The sequence below is a fragment of the Dermacentor andersoni genome, chromosome 6 (assembly GCF_023375885.2).
Source record: "Dermacentor andersoni chromosome 6, qqDerAnde1_hic_scaffold, whole genome shotgun sequence".
In the NCBI taxonomy this organism is placed as follows: Eukaryota; Metazoa; Arthropoda; class Arachnida; order Ixodida; family Ixodidae; genus Dermacentor; species Dermacentor andersoni.
Window position 1 is genome coordinate 126,033,155 of NC_092819.1, and position 22,213 is coordinate 126,055,367.

At 46.5% G+C, this 22,213-nt stretch overlaps 1 protein-coding gene across 1 annotated transcript in view; it reads right to left on the minus strand.

Moving 5' to 3' along the window:
* Positions 1-1,030: 1,030 nt before the first annotated feature.
* Positions 1,031-22,213, minus strand: part of LOC129382565 (uncharacterized) — a 102,450-nt gene continuing 81,267 nt past the window's right edge. The window contains exons 2-5 of the mRNA XM_055066704.2: positions 11,602-11,760; positions 7,678-7,844; positions 3,645-3,839; positions 1,031-1,234 (exon numbers count right to left, since the gene is read on the minus strand). Of these exons, the coding sequence (XP_054922679.2) occupies positions 1,117-1,234; positions 3,645-3,839; positions 7,678-7,844; positions 11,602-11,760 (639 nt within the window). The 3' untranslated portion in view covers positions 1,031-1,116. The remainder of the gene's footprint in view (positions 1,235-3,644; positions 3,840-7,677; positions 7,845-11,601; positions 11,761-22,213) is intronic.

Genomic DNA, 22,213 nt, shown 5'->3' on the forward strand with positions numbered 1-22,213 from the left:
TTCCGTAAACCAAGACAATAGCGTAAGCTAGTATAGCTCATATGATTTTGCCATATTTGATCAAAGTTAAGGTGAACACCGCTAGACTGGTAAACAAAAAGACTCTAACTCTCATTCATTATTGCAATAAGTATTCGATGCAATGAAAGGAAAAAAATGAAAAAGAGAGAACGTCCGAAGCAACAATGGATACGATAATCAGTACGCGTAATTGAGATTACGGCAATAAACGGGGCATTTTTAAGTAGAAATGCAAATCAAGCACTTTCACGCAAAAGTTTAGCAGCATTGAATTTCTTTATCGTGCTGCTGGTACCATCACTAAAAATGTTACTAGGTTGATTAAACTGCGTCGTGCTACTTCCAGTGTTATACGGATAACCATTTATGACAATAATGTGTTAAGACAAGTGCCGACGATAACATCTTGGGAGTGATTGCTATTTTTTTTATATTGTCTCGGTGCTTGCAAAAAAAAACCACTTCTAATTGTCACTGTTAAGGCGAAGTAGCTAATTAAACAATTTTGTTGCTACGTTTTACAACAATGGTTCGAGGGTAGTTGATGAAATTTTAAACAGCTGTCTTTAACAGAGTTAACAACGCAGGAGTTCTGATGAAGGTAATTACCATTTCTTGTAAATGCGTTTACATGCTCTTGTTTGATAACACTTTGTTTCTTGGCTATTTTGTTTGTGCTATGTCTACGCGTTATATTCTTTTGCTGCACTGCACAGCTGTGTATGTAGCTCCTGCAGACTCCAGCAGTGGTCTTCCCATTCACAAATTCAAGACATTGTTTCGCGGGTCGTGCAGGGCCTTACGTAGGTTTTTTGTTACAAAAACACTTCCTATTAGAGACACCATGGCAGAACACAAGAATGAAAAAGAAGCCGCATAAAATGCACAAGTAACAAGTCCTAGGCCAAGGTTTCGACGACTCATGCGCTTTTTAACAATAAAAGTGGCGTGCAGAACCAAAGTTTGTTAAGTGAACTGAAAGAAAACAAATTAATATGACGTTAAAGGGAGGTGATATAATTTTATTACAGTGATAATATGCTATGATCAGCCACCAGAGGGCAGCGTATGCATCGTCAAGAAAAATGCCGGTGATTATTCCAGCGGTATTCCAGCACCGGCGGCCATGCTGCGAAAGGTGGAGCCTCGATCAGCGAGGAGGTCATATATGTGTCCACATTCTATAACTCTGCCATCTCCCATGACGACGACTCTGAAACGTAATGGCGGCATCCTAAATTTTCTCGCATCAAGTCACTAAACTTGGCCACACTAACATCTCTGGTTCATTTTACTGAAATAGCGTGAGACAGGATGTTGTTTGTTCCAGCAAGCACCATTTTGGTTATGAGTGCACTGAAAGCATCACGTATTTAGAGATATAAACTGCATAAATGTGTTCTGTTGCAGGCTATACTGAGTACGTGTTTGGAAACTGTCGTCTTGTGTATTTGATACGATGCTCGAAGTCCGGTATCCTTAAAGAGTTCTTTTTTTTTCAAATGTAATTTGAGTTATGTGTAAGATACGTAAGCTAGAGCGACTTATCTCACTGTTAACATCCGCGACGAAAAATAGTGCGTCACTTATGAAAGAAATATATTAGGTATGCGCCGTGCAATTTAATGTAAAATTACGTGTCGGTACTTCTAAATCACGCCATATGACGTATTTATTGCCCTAAGTACGTCGGACATCAGAACCTAGTTACCACGAAATGAGGGGAGTAACTTGGTTCCGCGACGAGCCGCCATAGTAGTACATAATTTGTGCTCACGACAAGAAATCTCACGTCGGCTACTACAGGCACAGTTGCACATGTATTGGGTCATTTGACGTGAATTTGCGTTCATCGACTGCGGTTGTAGTATAATAATTACTTATTTTGCAGAAAACGTTGCAGATCAAGAACAGCTGCACTTCCGAACATGGGGAGTGAGACGTATATCGCCGCACTATTTGCGTAACATCTGCTGCATTGCCTTATGTGTCTGAAACTAAGCATAGTGTGCCCGCGTCAAAAATTTGTCGCATTCTTTGCCGGGCACTATATATGCAGCTATTTGTTTACAGCGTCAGCTGTTACGCGTACTTCAGGAGTATTTGAGGCAGTTTATAGCTGTCCTTTCTTTTCTTTTTTAATTTCAATCTGTGTGCTAGAAAGTACCGCGCAGTACCGTCAAACTGTTAAAGTCAACCTGACAATTTAAGATGCATGCAGTGTCATGAAAAAAATATGTGCATTTTCTGCCGTGCCTGATCAAGCAATTTCACAGTAAAAAAAAAGTGGAACGTTTTTATTTGTTACCATAGGGCGTATATTTCCGCAAAAATAATGGAATAATATCTCAGGTATACTTTATTAGCAGAATATTTAAATTTGGCACAATTTTGTTGTTCTAGCCACAGCTGAAACTTCACTATAGCGTATCCCACAAATACAACTATGGGTTTGTTATAAGTTTTCGCACCTCAATTAGCATTTTGAGACATGAAGGTCAGAGCCATATGTACAAAAATTATGACATTACTGGTTTTAAAGCATTTACATACTATAATAGCCAAATCGATTTCTTCTGTTCCCTTTCATAACCTTTTTGAAATATGACCTGCTTTGGTTAATGCAGAAACGCCAATAAATGTAATACATTATAATGACCAGATTCCCATTCTAATCCTTCATATTGGTTCGTTAATGTTGTGGTATTTTCTTGCGGTTGACCTACATTTGCGTAAACTACTCGCAGGTTTAGATGATGACGGCAGCAGCTCTCCTCATATCGTTTTTTTTTTGTGACTGCAGTTAACTAGACACGACACACATTTAAAGCTAGAAAGCTGCTTTCACCATGGAATACGCGCGACAAGGTTACAAAATCCACTCAACTAGTGAAGGATTCTCTGTCGTGAAATACATCTGTATAATAACGTCCTTGAAACATTATCGTTGCTTTCGTTTTGGAATAAGATCACTTTTATATTGTTCCCCCCTGAGTAATTCGTCTCAACAAAAGCCTAATCAAAATTAGCCCTTCGCGGTGCACTGAGTAACATTTGTATATCCACGCAGTTGTTGTCTCTCTTTACAAATTACTGCATACAACGTGGTCGTAGTTTGGCAAACGAAAACTGGCTGATTCTTGAATGTAATAACAGGAGGGATCCTCCCCGCTGGCGCTCATTTCCGTACATAGCAATAGGCAACGATGCCTTTGCCGTGAATTTCTCGCACGGACAGCTAGAACCCGTTCGCATTTATTCTCTTGATTGCTCTAAGATTCCTGCGTGCATACCATCTTTACAAATGATGATCACCTGCAGAATTCATTGCCTGGGGCTACGTGTTCCGATATATGAACCAGTGTACCGATGAATAACCTGTACATACCGGTTAACAGAGCTTTTCTAGGGCGAATGACGCGTGCAGTGAGGCTCGTTTTAATTGCTGCTTTCAACTGCGATAATTGAAGTTATTGCTCGAAGGATGTAATGCCATCAAAGTTTTAGAATGGTCCACAAGAAAAAATGCACGGGTTTAGGCAAACCATGCAGCTTAGACACGACTAAACAGAATGCCCAATTGAAAGTTTGCTCGGGCGTTCAAAAGCAGGCGATGCTCTTACCTGTCATAATCGAGAATTGTGTCGATGCGGTGTGCTATGGTGATTAGTGTACAATGCGAAAAGCGTTCCCGAAGAGTCGCCTGCACTCGACGATCTGTTTCCCGGTCCATCTGTGAAGTAGCTTCATCCAGCACTAGAATATTTGTACCTCGAAGCAAGGCTCGAGCGAATGACACCAGCTGTCTCTGGCCGGCACTGCAATCGAGAAAGTTTAAAAGAAAAAAACAAAGTTCCAGAAAGAGACAAGCGCGTCATGAGAAACGCCCGCAAACTGTGACTGAAATTTTTTTCAGTAAAATAAAGTCGAAGTGCCACGATATATTATCACATTGTTCAGCGGCCTTGTGTTGGCAATACAAACATATAAAGCAAGGAATATGGCCGAAGCACGGCACCATTTAGGGGATAGTAGCCTGTTTTCTGTGACGCGTTGTAGACGTAAATTTTTCATTGCTAACGAAATGAGGCAATCTCAAATAAACGCAATTTTGCGATACTTTATGCGCCGGTTGTGGGCAACGAATACGAATCGAGCTTTTCAAATTGACAGTTATGCTTGTTACATGCGCCAAGTTCACGAGTTTCTTTCCCGGAAAGTGTACAGACGGTTCTAAAACACATGTCGTGGAGGGCACGAAGAATGGCTGTGCGTTGAGTGGCTCTATCCTTCTCTGACCGATCAGAAACAAGAACGGCAGCACAGCTGAAGAGATTTACTGCACTGGAAAGAAATCCACTCAGACATCAAACTTGCCATTCAGAGGCCAAGCAAATACTTGCTACATAAAAATATCGATACATCGTGCTCTGTCCGCAGCACGGAATGCGAAGAAAAAAACCCCATCTAAATATAATTTCCCTTAGGCATATGGCAAGCCCCATTATAGAAAGTCATAAACATGGGTGGGTATGGGAAGGGGAAAGGGGGATTAGGGGATTCTTCCGCTCCCCAATACCAATGAGACGTCTACCGGTGGACATCATTGAATCTTGTATCAGCTTTGAAGAGTGCATGGGAATATATTAAAAAAAAGAAAACTCAAATTTTTTCGATGAACAACGTTACCGAAAGAAAATCCCCGCGAGTATGAAGCATCTCGCATTCGCTTGTGGTAAAGCCCTACTGCTGGGAGTCAGTTTTAGTGTGAGTAAAGCAGAAGACGTGGGAAAACGCGAGATAGGCTTTTCAAATGGTCTCATGCTCGCAACGCTTATTTTCTTTTTTGCTTATGCTCAGCGCAAATGAAGATATGGTATATATATTTGAATTGTCATCTGTAACTGAATGCACCGTGCAGTATCATAATTTGTTGTAGATGTAATCCAAACAACACGCATAGCGCTGCATAGTTTAGCCACAATTTGTTACCTAATTATGCAGTGCTACGCAATACAAAGTACTTTTATGTCAAACCTTTCTACGTACGTTCTTGCAGCTAGCCCGCACAAATCGAGACTATGAAATCATTCGACACCTTTGTACCAAATACGATCGGCTATTCTCAGCAGAAGGTTTGGTAGCGGGGTATGGATAGAAATCGACAAACCACGGTTTAGCTTAAACGGCCCCTCTTCTGGTCTGGCCATCTTGAGCTGACGAGTGCATACAATTTGCGCTAAAGATCGTATCTGCTACGTATTACATCGCCACGCGCCGCTCAAGGAGCCGAAATTTCGAATCGTACACCATTTGCACCTTCTCCTGGCGAGCTCCACGCTCCCAGCCGGAGAGGTTACGTATGTGCGCAAGTGCGCCTGCGTACATGTCTGCGCTGTGACGTCGCTGCGTAATTTCGTTCTTCAATAGGCGAATTGAAGCTTAGGCAAATGATAAAAGCCACAAACCAAATTTCAGCTTGTTTTTTTTTTAGCTTGGTACAGTAGCACGAGAGATGTACTTGCATTTCGTCTGCTTGTTCCCACATCGTTCAGTCGCACCCGCAGACAACAAAACTGTCATATTGTAATGTGTTTCAGCGCGCGATCATGGGGCCCTGTAAGGTAAAACGATTCCAATATCTGTTTATTCCAATTTCCTAGCGTCACATTTAAGTAACCGCCAGCGCAAGCATCGGGATGTGACCCGCAGCGTAGCCTGAACAGCCCAATAAACGCTTCCCTCATGTATAGGAGGTCACTTTTGTTTGCTTTCAAAACGATTAACATTGCCTACATTGAGCGGTTTTTCTTATCCAATTGGCTGGCAAGAGGTGAAGAGCCCGCTCAAGTGGAGAGGGTTTCGATGGAGTCGAGCCAGCGCACTGAAAATAGATAACCGAAGGGTGGTGTTGGCGTCTGGGATTGGTCCGCTTTCCCTTACTTAGCGGGCCGTGGCTGTTTTAAAATCGCGGCGGCAACTGAGTGTTTAAAATTCCGCTAAGATGGATCCTCATCAAAGAAGAGTTGGCAGAGCGATGTCGTATATGTGCCAAAAGGGCCCCATAACATTATATGGCCAAGCAAAAAAGTTTTGTTATACGCAAATAAACCATGATTTCCGGCAGGTGCGAGTAGCCAGTGCCTGAGGGATCTGCATCAGCCATCTTCTATTCCTTTCAGAACTGGACAAAAAAGTCTAATTTTGTTCGACATATTAATGCATCTTTAACGCGTAAACGCCCCTCTGACGCAATCAGATTTCGCGGTTTTGTTACGCCGAGTGACAGACAGGTGAAGTGGGTGCAGCCTGAAACGTTTTGACCGATAGCAGAGGGTTAATGGTGAAATTGCATCGAATCAGAAATAATTATTTTCCTTTTGTTCGGTAGAATCATGCATAATCACTGTGTAAGTGTCACGTCAGATTGGGGGCTAATAGGGTTTTCGTGACGTCGCATGACGGACAGGCGAAGTGGGAGTGGTCCAAAAAAAGTTTTTGACCTATCGCGGCGCGCTGATGGCAAAATTGGCATAAAAAGTTTGGAATAGCTTTACGTTATATCGCCCCAGGCTCTGTAATTCGCTTGTATCTCTCGCATTGTTCGTGTAGCACTGACTTATACTGCTAGTCAGGTGTTCTCATGCACAGCGCGGGAAATCGTGGGCTGACGAAACGAGACAAACGCAACCGCTCGCTCGAGGAATACCGCCAACGGAAGCGCGCCGCGCAACAAAAAAGCGAGGGAAGAAAAGAGGAGGCGGGGCCTATGACGTCTGCGTCACGCGATTCTCGAGCTCTTGTATGGGAGAAAGCAGGAAGTAAATTTTCATTGTGAAGGCTAGACGTGACACGTGGAGAGAGTGTCTAGGTTGGCTGTGACGCTCGTATCCTGAAATGAAGGGTTTGCGCCACCCAAATATTTCTATTTGGGCTTTGAAACCAACCTGAAAAATTTCTTGTGGTAGAACGCTCCCAGGACGTCGCGCAACCACTTGCAGCGCATACCCAACATTTTATGTGTGGCCTGGCGAGGGCCCATTTAACATTTGCTTTGCTATAACTCTTTTGCAAGCGCAACTTATTGTGTGTGCTGGGTTTGCATCCATAGTAGTGCATCATTTTTAAATTTCACGATGTGCTTTTGCTCCAAGGCCAGCAGCTGCGCTACCAGAACTTTCAGTTCGAGCGACTGCGAGGGGTGTAAACACTGACAGATATCTCATGGTGCTGTAGATGCGACTCCTCCAATACAAACAATAAAAAAGCTGATGCATGTCAAAGAAGTACACGTCACTCGCACAAGTAGACTGTTAGATATTCTGTAATAAAATGTCGATGATCCTTGCCACAAAATGGTTTTTGCGTGCACATGCTGTTTACAATGCACTAAGCACTAAGCGAACGCTTGGAACTGCTCCCATAAAGATCCGCAAAGTTCGAACATGATAAACTATTTTAGCCCTGTTGTGAGTTGTAGATATATAAAGAGTGAAAATGCTTGTGAACACTAGTCTAGCTTCTGATTTTTCAGTATGTTGGAGTGATCGATGTAGTAATGATCATTACTTCCGTGAGTGAAAACTTTGTAACCTCATATACTTATCACTAATCCGGATAACCGATCAGTAAGTAGCCTGAATCTTTCACACGTACCTTAGGTTTTCTGCCTTTTCCGCTATTAGAAAGGACAGGCCGCTGGGGCTGCTCCTCGTGAATTCTTCGAGCCCCACTTTCTGCAAGGCACCCCAAAGCTCCGAATCGGACATGCGACCTTGAGGATCCAAATTTTCGCGCAGAGTACCGCAGAACAAGGATGGGTCCTGTGAAAAAGTGCGATATATTGTTTCAACTATAGATATTAACTTTTGATTCACCACCGCTATGATCATCAGTTTATCTTTTTATATCCTCCTCCGGCAGTTTTTGAATACCCTTGTTCTAAAAACGGTTGCGAGAATGCTGGGTGGTCCTCAGTAATGGATGCGAGGCTGCGCTGCATTGCTCTAACACAGATGCGAAGGAACGCAATGGCACACATGATGAACCGCAGACTGACAATTGTTTTATTCACAGTTCCACGAAAATGTCCACGAAAGGCAACAAAGATGTGAAACACAGATTGGACTGGACAAACTTTATTAAATGTGCGGCAGGACGCACGTCAGCGTGCCCGACAGAGAGGACCTGGTGACCGCTATGCGTGCCTGCTGGACGACCCATTGTTGGCTTTGTAGTAACGGCCTTCGCAGGGTCTTCTCTCACTTGTCCGCGATAGAATGGGGTGGAGCGTTTCTACACTACAAGAGCACGTGTGAGTGTCGCCGTGTCCTCGCAGGTGGGGCACGCATCGTCAGGGTAGATGATATGTAACGTGGTGGGGTTGGGATAGGTATGTGTCTGTAACAAGCGTAGCGTTAGCGCCTGCGGCCTGTTTAGTTTGGGGTGCGGGGGCAAACAGAGACGTCGTCCCAAGTCAAAGGGTTTAGTAATTTCGTTGTACGTTACTGGGGCGTCCCTGTTCGCCTCCAACTCATCGGGACGCGGTTGGCCGGGGGTGACGGCGCGGTTGGTAAGCGCGCGGATCGTCGTGGGCTATCTCGTTGAGGTTGGGCGGGGCGCCCGCGATTCGACCCAGGTGGGCGGCAAACCAGATGACGGTGTGCTGCCTGAGGATGCTCGGATCAGCGCCGCGGAGGATGTGTAACGCCTGGTAAAGAGACGACTCCTCTCTCGAACGCTTTGATGGCCGGTCTCGAGTCGCTGAATATTATCTTTCGCTTGTCGTCGAGCATTGCCAGGGCTATTGTCACCTGCTCCGCCCTCTCGGGGTTACGTGTGAGTACCGTGGCGGCATTAATGCTTCGCTGCGAGAACGAGACCGCTACCGCGGTGAAGGCTCAATTGCATCGGTAGGCGGTGGCGTCCACGAAAGCGACGACGTGTCGCTTTCTTTATGCGTTTGAGGAATGCATTCACCCGGGCTAGGCTCCAGCCGTGATTGTTTTCCGGATGTACGTTTCGCGGAATGGGTGCGATCGCGATCAGGTCGCCGAGCTCGCGGGGGACCGGCGTAAACTCCGGTGGATCATGGGTGCATTCATTGGGAAGTTGCCAAGCTCGTGCAAGATGTGGCGGCCCGTCTTGGTCGTCGTCAGTCGTATCGTCTATGCGCTCTCCTGAGCCTCAGTGACCTCTCCGAGCGTATTGTGCAGCCAAGCTCGAGGAGTCGATACGTCGGCGTGGAGATCGGGAGCCCGAGGGCTCGCTTTACTACCTTTCGGATGAGTACATTGAGCTTGACACGCTCCGATTGTATCCAATTGTGCATTTCTGTGACGTAGGTAAAGTGACATAGGACTAACGCGTGTACGAGACGTAGCAGAGTGTCTTCTTCGAGGCAATGGTGGGGGTTTGCCACTTTACGTACGAGTCGTATCGCGTTGTCCGTCTTTGTCGTCAGCTTGTGGACCGTTTGAATGTTTGATGCACCCACCTTGATTATCATTCCCAGTACTCGGATACAGTCGACCCTGGGGATGGGGGCGACCGTCTCTGATGGGGACGGTGATGTTGCGCTCTGTCGGGGGTTTCTACCCCTTAGGCTTTTTTACTTGTCGTTTTGGACAGTACAGCAACAGCTCCGCTTTGGTCGAGGGGCACTTCAGGCCCGTGTGCTCGGTGGTTTCGACTGCCTCCTGCAGAGCGGATTCGACAAAGCCGTCCTGCCCCTCGGAGCACGAGATGGTGATGCCGTCCACGTATACAGTATAATTGAGGCCTTGTATGTTCGAGAGGCGTTCGGAAAGCCCGATCATCACAAGGTTGCACAGCTTCGGCGAGAGGGCGGTGCGCTGGGGGGGGTGCCATGCTGTCCGAGCTCGACTTCTTTCGACGTGAGGTCTCCGGCACGGACCACGGCCTTGCAACGGGTTAGGAACGAGCGGACAAACTCATAGAACTGGCGCCCGAATCCCAAGTCCGCGAGCGCCTTAAGTATTGCAGAGTGCTCGATGTTATTGAACGCCTTCTCCCGGTCGACACCGAGTATGGCGCGGGTGCCTCAAGTGGCCCCGGCGTCTATGATCTGGTGTTTCAGGAGAAGCATCGTATCCTGCATCGAGATCCCGGGTCGAAGCTGATCATGCGGTGTGTGTTAAGCAGTCTTGATCTACGAGATACCGGCCGACTGTGTTGAGTAGGACATGCTCGGCCACCTCACCAATGCACGACGTGAGCGAAATGGGGCGAAGGTTATCGACGCCAGGCCCCTTGCCAGGTTTCGGAATGAGGATAGTCTGGGCGAGTTTCTAGGCGCCAGGTACAGGAACACAGATGTTTCTGTACAATTAGTGTTGCTGTTTTGTTTTGGCCTAGCATTAGCAACGTAATTTCCAATGTTTTTAGTTAAGCATGTGTATGTAGTGTTTCTTCGTGTGTGTCTAGTCAGAGCCACCCAGAGCATATTCGCATCGATAACTCCAGTTCTGCACCTCATAGCACGATCCTGTTCCTGCATACTTCCTAATCGCATCTTAACACCTACGGCTGCTCTCTTTGAGTGTGTTTTCCATGAATATCCAGAATTCTATTTATACTAAATAATCCTTTATGTGCCAGCAACAATAAAATATACGTTCAGGAAACAACACCTTTTAATGCAGGATCATTAAGTGTGTCAAAGTGGAGAAATGTTTATGTGTGTGAAGTCTAGGTAGTTGGTCACGTCGTAGGGCTATATATAACCGTGTGCGAATTATCATGAAGCGAGATTTAAAAATATACAAATGCCTCGTAGTTGCAGCGAACCAAAGTAATGTTATGTGTCGTCGCTTGAAATTACTCAGATTATTTTTAACATTCCGAATAATCACATAATTAGTCTAAATTATTTACTCAACTTCTCATATATTATGATTAGTTGAAAAAGTCTCAATGGGAAAATTATAGAGCAAAATGAAAAACTCTCAATATAGCCTTCTGTTGCTCAATACGTGCTACATAAAAATGGTTTTTTCGAGCGTGAAAGAAGCTCGCGAATTCACGAAAAAATTGCCGCGCGACAGGCCTCTTGAGGCACTTTGCATGTATTCGCGGGGTGATTGTTTTGATAATTAGATGATTGTTTGTACTTTCTATTTATTGAAACGTATGTTGTTCTGCATGTTGTATGCGTGATTCCAAAGAATGTATGCCCTTTTAGAAATTGGTTTAGGAGCGAAAAATAGGACGCAGACAACATAATAAAAGACGCGGACAGGCGCATTTATATAATTCATTCAATTTATTCAACATTTGTTCTGTTGTGCGCGTCTTATTTTTTTTTTTTTTTTTGCGGCTATAACCATTTCTAAGCCAACTATTCCGGCTGCAGTCGTTAGTAAATTTAAGCGCTGTCTGTTTCGCTTTGCTGACGGCTTGAAGCCTCTGGCTTACGGGAATGCGAGCCCCTGCGCCTTGCCCTGTACGGCCACCGGGATCAGCCCACATTTTTGCTGACGGACGCAGACACGAAAAATGCAACCAACTAGAGGCTCACAGCTTCGCTGTAAAAAGAATATGTCGCTTCTTCTGCCTTACCTGTGGTATGATTGCTATAGCCGAGCGCAGCCTCTTAAGTGGCACATCGTAGATATCTGTTCCGTCGATAGTGATCGAACCGGATGTCCTTTGAATCATTCGCAAAAGCGCTAGCACAAGTGACGACTTTCCAGCACCTGTTCTTCCCACGACAGCCACCTGCAGGGATGTATGGACATGGGTATATGCTATTAAAATCTTGCTTGAAAACAAAATAAGAGGAACACAAATCTTAGCCTTGCTAAACGCTCATTTGTCGAATTTCGAAATTGTTTGTTGAATATTTTTTCTGAAGTCTTTTCGATTGTGCACCAAACATGTAGGTTTCTTTTTTTAAGCTCTGATAAAAAGATTATTATACTGAGATGTGTTCGAAATCACTCTCTATTTGTGTTTTTACAGTATGTTAGCGACAGCCGAGCTTTCTTTTCTGATGAAGTTCCAGCCAATTGAAGTAATTTGATTCGAACAGCTCACAGAGTAGTATTGTTCTAGCGCTATTCTGGTGCACGTGACTGACCTAGTGGACATGGCGTCCTGCTCCTATATTCTATATCGACATCGATGCTACGACTGTCAGTTGTACATTTGGATGCTTGTGAAGTCGGTTATTCATGCATATTAGGTGCAAAAATTGACAGCCGTTCTGCCATACGCCTAATAGGGTGAAGGCAAAAGCCTGAGCGCTGAAGAGACATTCAATAAATTACTCCTCATTTTCATTCGAATGCGTTGGTATCTTTTACTCCTCGTTTTCTCCCACCAAAACTCATGGGTTCGAGTACCTCAATTGACGCTACCTTATTTAACGGTCCCTTAATTAACTTCGATCTAATTAACACCAAACTTCGTGGATTCGGCAGCCGCCATAGGTCCACGGTGCGACTCCCACCAAAAACCTTGGGTATGAGCGCCGTAATTAACTTTATATTATTTAAGTGTGCCTTCGACTTATCGCCAAATGTCGTGCTTTTGACTCCTACATAGAGGGTTCGACTTCCTCAGAAGGTCATGGGTTCAAGTGCCTGAATTAACTCTATAATAATCATTTTGCCGTTTTTTTTTTTTTTTTGGCATGATGAGCGGCATCGGATCCAGCTGTGGGAGAAGACGGCCACGTGCGCGCAAGCCATGGAACATTGCAAGCGCCTCTCTGCACGAGGCGAGCTCACATGACTTTCAGTTCCGCACGCCGCGTTTCAAGGCCACCGTCTGATTAGGCAGCCACCGTCTGATTTAAGAGGAAGCTTTAGCTCGAGCCCAACTACGACGCGGCCTATCCAAGTACATGTAAAACGCAGAAACGCTTTTCTGAGATAACCATGGTCGATTTTAATGAAGTTTGTTGCATTTGAGAGAGAAAGTTAAATTCTAGTGAATGTTGTAGCGGAATATCGATTTAGAGCATGAATTTTGTAAAAACGTTTTCAAACATGCAAAAGTCAGAAAAAGTAGAAATCACAATTATTACAAATTAATAGCTCTAAATAAAAAAGAGATATCCTGGTTCTGTACACGGCATCCATTAAATCACTCAAGGCGGACAAATTCGATATGTGCATTTACATCTTATGTGAATTTGTTACGTTGTGCGTGAGGGTTCTGCGAAAGCTACATTTCCATATTACTAGATTTTTTATTCATATGTAACATATATAATTTGTCCGTTTTAGATGTACTAGTTGATGAAATTCATATAATTGTGATATCAATTTTCTTTGCTGAGTTAGAGTTGTAAACTTGACAGTTTCGTTTTTCGAAAAATTTCGATTTTCGCCGAATTTTAACTAAATTTGACGTCCTAAATTAAAGATCTGAAACCAACAGTCCCTAGATTTTTAGCTCTTCTTTCAAATCCACCCAAATCAAATCCAATACAATCAAATTTGCTGCATTGGTGGCCGAGAAAAACGAATTCTCCTTTCACATGTATTTAGATAGAAGCACCCGAGCTAATGGTCCATCCTAAGCGGAAGCTTTAGACCGGGTGCTCCCATCTAAATACATGTAAAAGGAGAATTCCATTTCCTCGGCAACCACGGCACCGAATTTGACGAGGTGTATTGCATTTAAAAGACAGACTTATAATCTAGTGACTGTTGGTTTCGAATTTTTATTTTTGATTTCTGTCATCATTCTTTTATTAAAAAATTGCAAAATCGAAAATTTTCAAAAAACGAAACTATCAAGTTTAAAGCTCTGTAACTCAGTAACGAAAACTGATAAAACGATTCTGTAAATTGCATCTAATAGTGCATCTAAAGCGCACAAAATTGATATGTTACTTCTAAATCTGAAAAATTTAGTCATATGGAAATGCAGCTTTTGCTGAACACTTGTAAACAATGTAACACATTTTGGTAAGATTTAAAATGACACACCGAAGTTGTTCGCTTTCAACGATCTGATGGATGCCATTTACAGAAACGCGATATCTTTTCTTGATGCAGAGCTATTAATATGTAAACTTCGTGCTTCAATCTTATTCAAACTTTCGAATTTTTAAAAATCCTTGTAACAAAATTCAGGCCCTAAATCAAAATTCAGCTTCCAGTAGTCACTAGAATTTAACTTTCTCTCTGAAATGCAACAAGTTTCCTTAAAATTGGTACAGGGGTTATCTCAGAAAAGCGTTTTTGCGTTTTACATGTATTTGAATAGGCCGCGTCGGAGTTGGGCCCGAGCTAAAGCTTCATCTTAAGGCTTTTGCCTTAAAAGTTATGCGTGGCAAACACTAGAGCCCAATGGAGCTGTTGGAAGGCCAGTAAAGTAGTGCCAAATCGCAAACAATGCACACGCGCCCCGGCAACGCGTCCCTACGGCGTCCGCCAAAGGCGTGTAATACGGCGTCCGCGATTCGCGTGGCCAACGCAGTAGGGGACGCCCCGGTTCTGTCCACTTTGTACGGAGCGGCGGGCAAGGAAGACATCGAGGCATCCTAGCAGCTGCCGAAGAAGAACGCCCATCCTCCCTCACCTCACTCCCCTGCGTCGGGCGCCACAGGAAAGGGCACGCATCCGGGCCGCGTTCCTCGCTCGCGTGCGCGCCACTCCTTCTCCCTCAAGAGCTGAGTCGTGCTGCCAAAGGGCTACAGAAAATAGCGCCTCTTCCTCTTCACAATCCTTCTCTCTCTCTTCTCCCCCTACTAGGCTCCACCCACCCTCGCAGCGTCGCTATGCAGGGCGATGCTATCTTATACTCTTTCAACTCTCTCTCAGTTCTCTCTACCCCAGCTCGGCGAAGCTGAGGACGCAATGAGAAACCCAGCGAGGTTCTAAAAGCGTATTTCCTTTCTTTAGAGCATTGTCATTATCTCCACTCTAAAAGTAGCAGGCCTGCGCGGCGCACGCAACAGTCACAGGGCAAGATGGTGGAGAGGCTCCTTAGGAGATGCATTTTCAGCACCACGCACTAGTGGGTCTTCACGGCGAAGTCTCTTCGCGTCGTTCTCACGAGAACGATCTCAACTGTCCGTCCGGCGTCGACGGCGAGCTCTGGCTTGCCCTGCACCTTGTCCTGCTCTCTGCACAGCGGTCTGCTCAGCCCGATGTTGCCTGGTTGCAGCCGCGCGCGTAGCTCTATTATTCGCGTCTTCAGCCGCGGTTCCTGCCTTGCGAGGAGGCCCCATAACGTGTGGCGAAGAGTAAACACAGGTCTCCAGACTTAATGGCGCACATGTCACATTCCTCAACACGGGGTACCGTGCGTTGCTACTGCTGAAGATTACGATGGCTCACTGGCATCCCTTTTGAACTGGGGCGGTGACAAATAGTCACGTAGTCTGCTTGGATTAACTAGGTCCAGTTACATGCAGCATACAACTGCTATATGAAACAGCTACATGAAACAGCTACATGTCGTGACACCTGATGGAATATAACGGAGCTGCAATGCAAAGTTTGTACGTATCTACGCTACGCGGTACGCATGTCACATCGCGTGTCAAATGACACGATATGATGCCAATCATTATGATTATGATTTAATTGCATTTCCTTTGAAACGGGACGGTAGCAGTCACCTAGCTTGCTTGAATTAATCCGGTATGACATACATGTTTCTCATTACATCAATATTTATACATCTGCATAATTTTCTTTTTCTTACTCAAGACTTCTCTATCTACGTTGTACCGCTATTTATGCAACGGTTACAGGGCGTGCCACCTGGTGTAATAATATGCAACTTCAATCCAAAGGGCGCACGTACAGACGCTACACGGCGCGCATCTCACATCGCAAGTGGCATGATGTGATTCTATTGATGATGATGATGATGATGATGGTGGTTTATTGGCATTCCCTGTGAAACGCGGTGGTGACACAGTTACTTCGCCAGCTTGATTTAACCAGGTACACAGTATATATATTTTTATAGCATTCTTCTGCATATCTCTTGAAACTTCTTTTTCTTCCTCAGACCTTCTTTAACTGTTTTGTACCGCTACATGTGCATCTGCTACATGGCGTTATACGTGGTGTAATAATATGCCACTGCAATGCAAAATATGCACGTAACGACGCTACGCGGCACGCATGCCACAACGCGTTTCTGCTCGCGAGCTAGAACGCGTTTGTAAGGCTTTCTTCCCCTGCATACCAGGAAGCGCTGGCGTGGCTCTGTAGTGGAGTACCTGACTACTACGCAGTGGATCAGGGTTCTAAACAGGCGGGAATTGGGCATTTTTTTCTCATTTCCAGTGGCAGCTGTTATGAACACCGGACACCAGTGGTGGCGGCGGATGCGGACACTATCGCCAACCGAAACAGGCTATTGGAATAAGCCCATAACAGCTCACGCTGTGACAATCAACACGTACAGGAAGCACTGGCGTGGCTCAGTATTAGAGTACCTGACTGCTACGCAGTGGACCAGGGTTCTAAACCGACGGGAATTGCGAATTTTTTTCTCATTTCTAGTGGTAGCTGATATGGACACCGGACACCAGTGGTGGCGGCGGATGCGGACACCATCGCCAACCGAAACAGGCTATTGGAATAAGCCCATAACAGCTCACGCTGTGACAATCAACACGTACAGGAAGCACTGGCGTGGCTCAGTATTAGAGTACCTGACTACTACACAGTGGATCAGGGTTCTAAACAGGCGGGAATTGGGCATTTTTTCTCATTTCCAGTGGTAGCTGTTATGAACACCGGACACCAGTGGTGGCGGCGGATGTGGACACCATCGCCAACCGAAACAGGCTATTGGAATAAGCCCATAACAGCTCACGCTGTGACAATCAACACGTACAGGAAGCACTGGCGTGGCTCAGTATTAGAGTACCTGACTACTACACAGTGGATCAGGGTTCTAAACAGGCGGGAATTGGGCATTTTTTCTCATTTCCAGTGGTAGCTGTTATGAACACCGGAGACCAGTGGTGGCGGCGGATGCGGACACTATCGCCAACCGAAACAGGCTATTGGAATAAGCCCATAACAGCTCACGCTGTGACAATCAACACGTACAGGAAGCACTGGCGTGGCTCAGTATTAGAGTACCTGACTGCTACGCAGTGGACCAGGGTTCTAAACCGACGGGAATTGCGCATTTTTTTCTCATTTCTAGTGGTAGCTGATATGGACACCCGACACCAGTGGTGGCGGCGGATGCGGACACCATCGCCAACCGAAACTGGCTATTGGAATAAGCCCATAACAGCTCACGCTGTGACAATCAACATGTACAGGAAGCACTGGCGTGGCTCAGTATTAGAGTACCTGACTACTACACAGTGGATCAGGGTTCTAAACAGGCGGGAATTGGGCATTTTTTCTCATTTGCAGTGGTAGCTGTTATGAACACCGGACACCAGTGGTGGCGGCGGATGTGGACACCATCGCCAACCGAAACAGGCTATTGGAATAAGCCCATAACAGCTCACGCTGTGACAATCAACACGTACAGGAAGCACTGGCGTGGCTCAGTATTAGAGTACCTGACTGCTACGCAGTGGACCAGGGTTCTAAACCGACGGGAATTGCGCATTTTTTTCTCATTTCTAGTGGTAGCTGATATGGACACCCGACACCAGTGGTGGCGGCGGATGCGGACACCATCGCCAACCGAAACAGGCTATTGGAATAAGCCCATAACAGCTCACGCTGTGACAATCAACACGTACAGGAAGCACTGGCGTGGCTCAGTATTAGAGTACCTGACTACTACACAGTGGATCAGGGTTCTAAACAGGCGGGAATTGGGCATTTTTTCTCATTTCCAGTGGTAGCTGTTATGAACACCGGAGACCAGTGGTGGCGGCGGATGCGGACACTATCGCCAACCGAAACAGGCTATTGGAATAAGCCCATAACAGCTCACGCTGTGACAATCAACACGTACAGGAAGCACTGGCGTGGCTCAGTATTAGAGTACCTGACTGCTACGCAGTGGACCAGGGTTCTAAACCGACGGGAATTGCGCATTTTTTTCTCATTTCTAGTGGTAGCTGATATGGACACCCGACACCAGTGGTGGCGGCGGATGCGGACACCATCGCCAACCGAAACTGGCTATTGGAATAAGCCCATAACAGCTCACGCTGTGACAATCAACATGTACAGGAAGCACTGGCGTGGCTCAGTATTAGAGTACCTGACTACTACACAGTGGATCAGGGTTCTAAACAGGCGGGAATTGGGCATTTTTTCTCATTTGCAGTGGTAGCTGTTATGAACACCGGACACCAGTGGTGGCGGCGGATGTGGACACCATCGCCAACCGAAACAGGCTATTGGAATAAGCCCATAACAGCTCACGCTGTGACAATCAACACGTACAGGAAGCACTGGCGTGGCTCAGTATTAGAGTACCTGACTGCTACGCAGTGGACCAGGGTTCTAAACCGACGGGAATTGCGAATTTTTTTCTCATTTCTAGTGGTAGCTGATATGGACGCCGGACACCAGTGGTGGCGGCGGATGCGGACACCATCGCCAACCGAAACAGGCTATTGGAATAAGCCCATAACAGCTCACGCTGCGACAATCAACACGTACAGGAAGCACTGGCGTGGCTCAGTATTAGAGTACCTGACTACTACGCAGTGGACCAGGGTTCTAAACCGACGGGAATCGCGCATTTTTTTCTCACTTCTAGTGGTAGCTGATATGGACACCGGACACCAGTGGTGGCGGCGGATGCGGACACCATCGCCAACCGAAACAGGCTATTGGAATAAGCCCATAACAGCTCACGGTGTGACAATCAACACGTACAGGAAGCACTGGCGTGGCTCAGTATTAGAGTACCTGACTGCTACGCAGTGGACCAGGGCTCTAAACCGACGGGAATTGCGCATTTTTTTCTCATTTCTAGTGGTAGCTGATATGGACACCGGACACCTGTGGTGGCGGCGGATGCGGACACCATCGCCAACCGAAACAGGCTATTGGAATAAGCCCATAACAGCTCACGCTGTGACAATCAACACGTACAGGAAGCACTGGCGTGGCTCAGTATTAGAGTACCTGACTGCTACGCAGTGGACAAGGGTTCTAAACCGACGGGAATTGGGCATTTTTTCTCATTTCCAGTGGTAGCTGTTATGAACACCGGACACCAGTGGTGGCGGCGGATGTGGACACCATCGCCAACCGAAACAGGCTATTGCAATAAGCCCATAACAGCTCACGCTGTGACAATCAACACGTACAGGAAGCACTGGCGTGGCTCAGTATTAGAGTACCTGACTACTACGCGGTGGACCAGGGTTCTAAACCGACGGGAATTGGGCATTTTTTTTCTCATTTCTAGTGGTAGCTGATATGGACACCGGACACCAGTGGTGGCGGCGGATGCGGACGCCATCGCCAACCGAAACTGGCTATTGGAATAAGCCCATAACAGCTCACGCTGTGACAATCAACACGTACAGGAAGCACTGGCGTGGCTCAGTATTAGAGTACCTGACTACTACGCTTGGATCAGGGTTCTAAACAGCCGGGAATTGGGCATTTTTTCTCATTTCCAGTGGTAGCTGTTATGAACAACGGACACCAGTGGTGGCGGCGGATGTGGACACCATCGCCAACCGAAACAGGCTATTGGAATAAGCCCATAACAGCTCACGTTGTGACAATCAACACGTACAGGGAGCACTGGCGTGGCTCAGTATTAGAGTACCTGACTGCTACGCAGTGGACCAGGGTTCTAAACCGACGGGAATTGCGCATTTTTTTCTCATTTCTAGTGGTAGCTAATATGGACACCGGACACCAGTGGTGGCGGCGGATGCGGACACCATCGTCAACCGAAACAGGCTATTGGAATAAGCCCATAACAGCTCACGCTGTGACAATCAACACGTACAGGAAGCACTGGCGTGGCTCAGTATAAGAGTACCTGACTGCTACGCAGTGGACCAGGGTTCTAAACCGACGGGAATTGCGCATTTTTTTCTCATTTCTAGTGGTAGCTGATATGGACACCGGACACCAGTGGTGGCGGCGGATGCGGACACCATCGCCAACCGAAACGGGCTATTGGAATAAGCCCATAACAGCTCACGCTGTGACAATCAACACGTACAGGAAGCACTGGCGTGGCTCAGTATTAGAGTTCCTGACTACTACGCAGTGGATCAGGGTTCTAAACAGGCGAGAATTGGGCATTTTTTCTCATTTCCAGTGGTAGCTGTTATGAACACCGGACACCAGTGGTGGCGGCGGATGTGGACACTATCGCCAACCGAAACAGGCTATTGGAATAAGCCCATAACAGCTCACGCTGTGACAATCAACACGTACAGGAAGCACTGGCGTGGCTCAGTATTAGAGTACCTGACTGCTACGCAGTGGACCAGGGTTCTAAACCGACGGGAATTGCGCATTTTTTTCTCATTTCTAGTGGTAGCTGATATGGACACCCGACACCAGTGGTGGCGGCGGATGCGGACACCATCGCCAACCGAAACTGGCTATTGGAATAAGCCCATAACAGCTCACGCTGTGACAATCAACATGTACAGGAAGCACTGGCGTGGCTCAGTATTAGAGTACCTGACTACTACACAGTGGATCAGGGTTCTAAACAGGCGGGAATTGGGCATTTTTTCTCATTTGCAGTGGTAGCTGTTATGAACACCGGACACCAGTGGTGGCGGCGGATGTGGACACCATCGCCAACCGAAACAGGCTATTGGAATAAGCCCATAACAGCTCACGCTGTGACAATCAACACGTACAGGAAGCACTGGCGTGGCTCAGTATTAGAGTACCTGACTGCTACGCAGTGGACCAGGGTTCTAAACCGACGGGAATTGCGAATTTTTTTCTCATTTCTAGTGGTAGCTGATATGGACGCCGGACACCAGTGGTGGCGGCGGATGCGGACACCATCGCCAACCGAAACAGGCTATTGGAATAAGCCCATAACAGCTCACGCTGCGACAATCAACACGTACAGGAAGCACTGGCGTGGCTCAGTATTAGAGTACCTGACTACTACGCAGTGGACCAGGGTTCTAAACCGACGGGAATCGCGCATTTTTTTCTCACTTCTAGTGGTAGCTGATATGGACACCGGACACCAGTGGTGGCGGCGGATGCGGACACCATCGCCAACCGAAACAGGCTATTGGAATAAGCCCATAACAGCTCACGGTGTGACAATCAACACGTACAGGAAGCACTGGCGTGGCTCAGTATTAGAGTACCTGACTGCTACGCAGTGGACCAGGGCTCTAAAGCGACGGGAATTGCGCATTTTTTTCTCATTTCTAGTGGTAGCTGATATGGACACCGGACACCTGTGGTGGCGGCGGATGCGGACACCATCGCCAACCGAAACAGGCTATTGGAATAAGCCCATAACAGCTCACGCTGTGACAATCAACACGTACAGGAAGCACTGGCGTGGCTCAGTATTAGAGTACCTGACTGCTACGCAGTGGACAAGGGTTCTAAACCGACGGGAATTGGGCATTTTTTCTCATTTCCAGTGGTAGCTGTTATGAACACCGGACACCAGTGGTGGCGGCGGATGTGGACACCATCGCCAACCGAAACAGGCTATTGCAATAAGCCCATAACAGCTCACGCTGTGACAATCAACACGTACAGGAAGCACTGGCGTGGCTCAGTATTAGAGTACCTGACTACTACGCGGTGGACCAGGGTTCTAAACCGACGGGAATTGGGCATTTTTTTTCTCATTTCTAGTGGTAGCTGATATGGACACCGGACACCAGTGGTGGCGGCGGATGCGGACGCCATCGCCAACCGAAACTGGCTATTGGAATAAGCCCATAACAGCTCACGCTGTGACAATCAACACGTACAGGAAGCACTGGCGTGGCTCAGTATTAGAGTACCTGACTACTACGCTTGGATCAGGGTTCTAAACAGCCGGGAATTGGGCATTTTTTCTCATTTCCAGTGGTAGCTGTTATGAACAACGGACACCAGTGGTGGCGGCGGATGTGGACACCATCGCCAACCGAAACAGGCTATTGGAATAAGCCCATAACAGCTCACGTTGTGACAATCAACACGTACAGGGAGCACTGGCGTGGCTCAGTATTAGAGTACCTGACTGCTACGCAGTGGACCAGGGTTCTAAACCGACGGGAATTGCGCATTTTTTTCTCATTTCTAGTGGTAGCTAA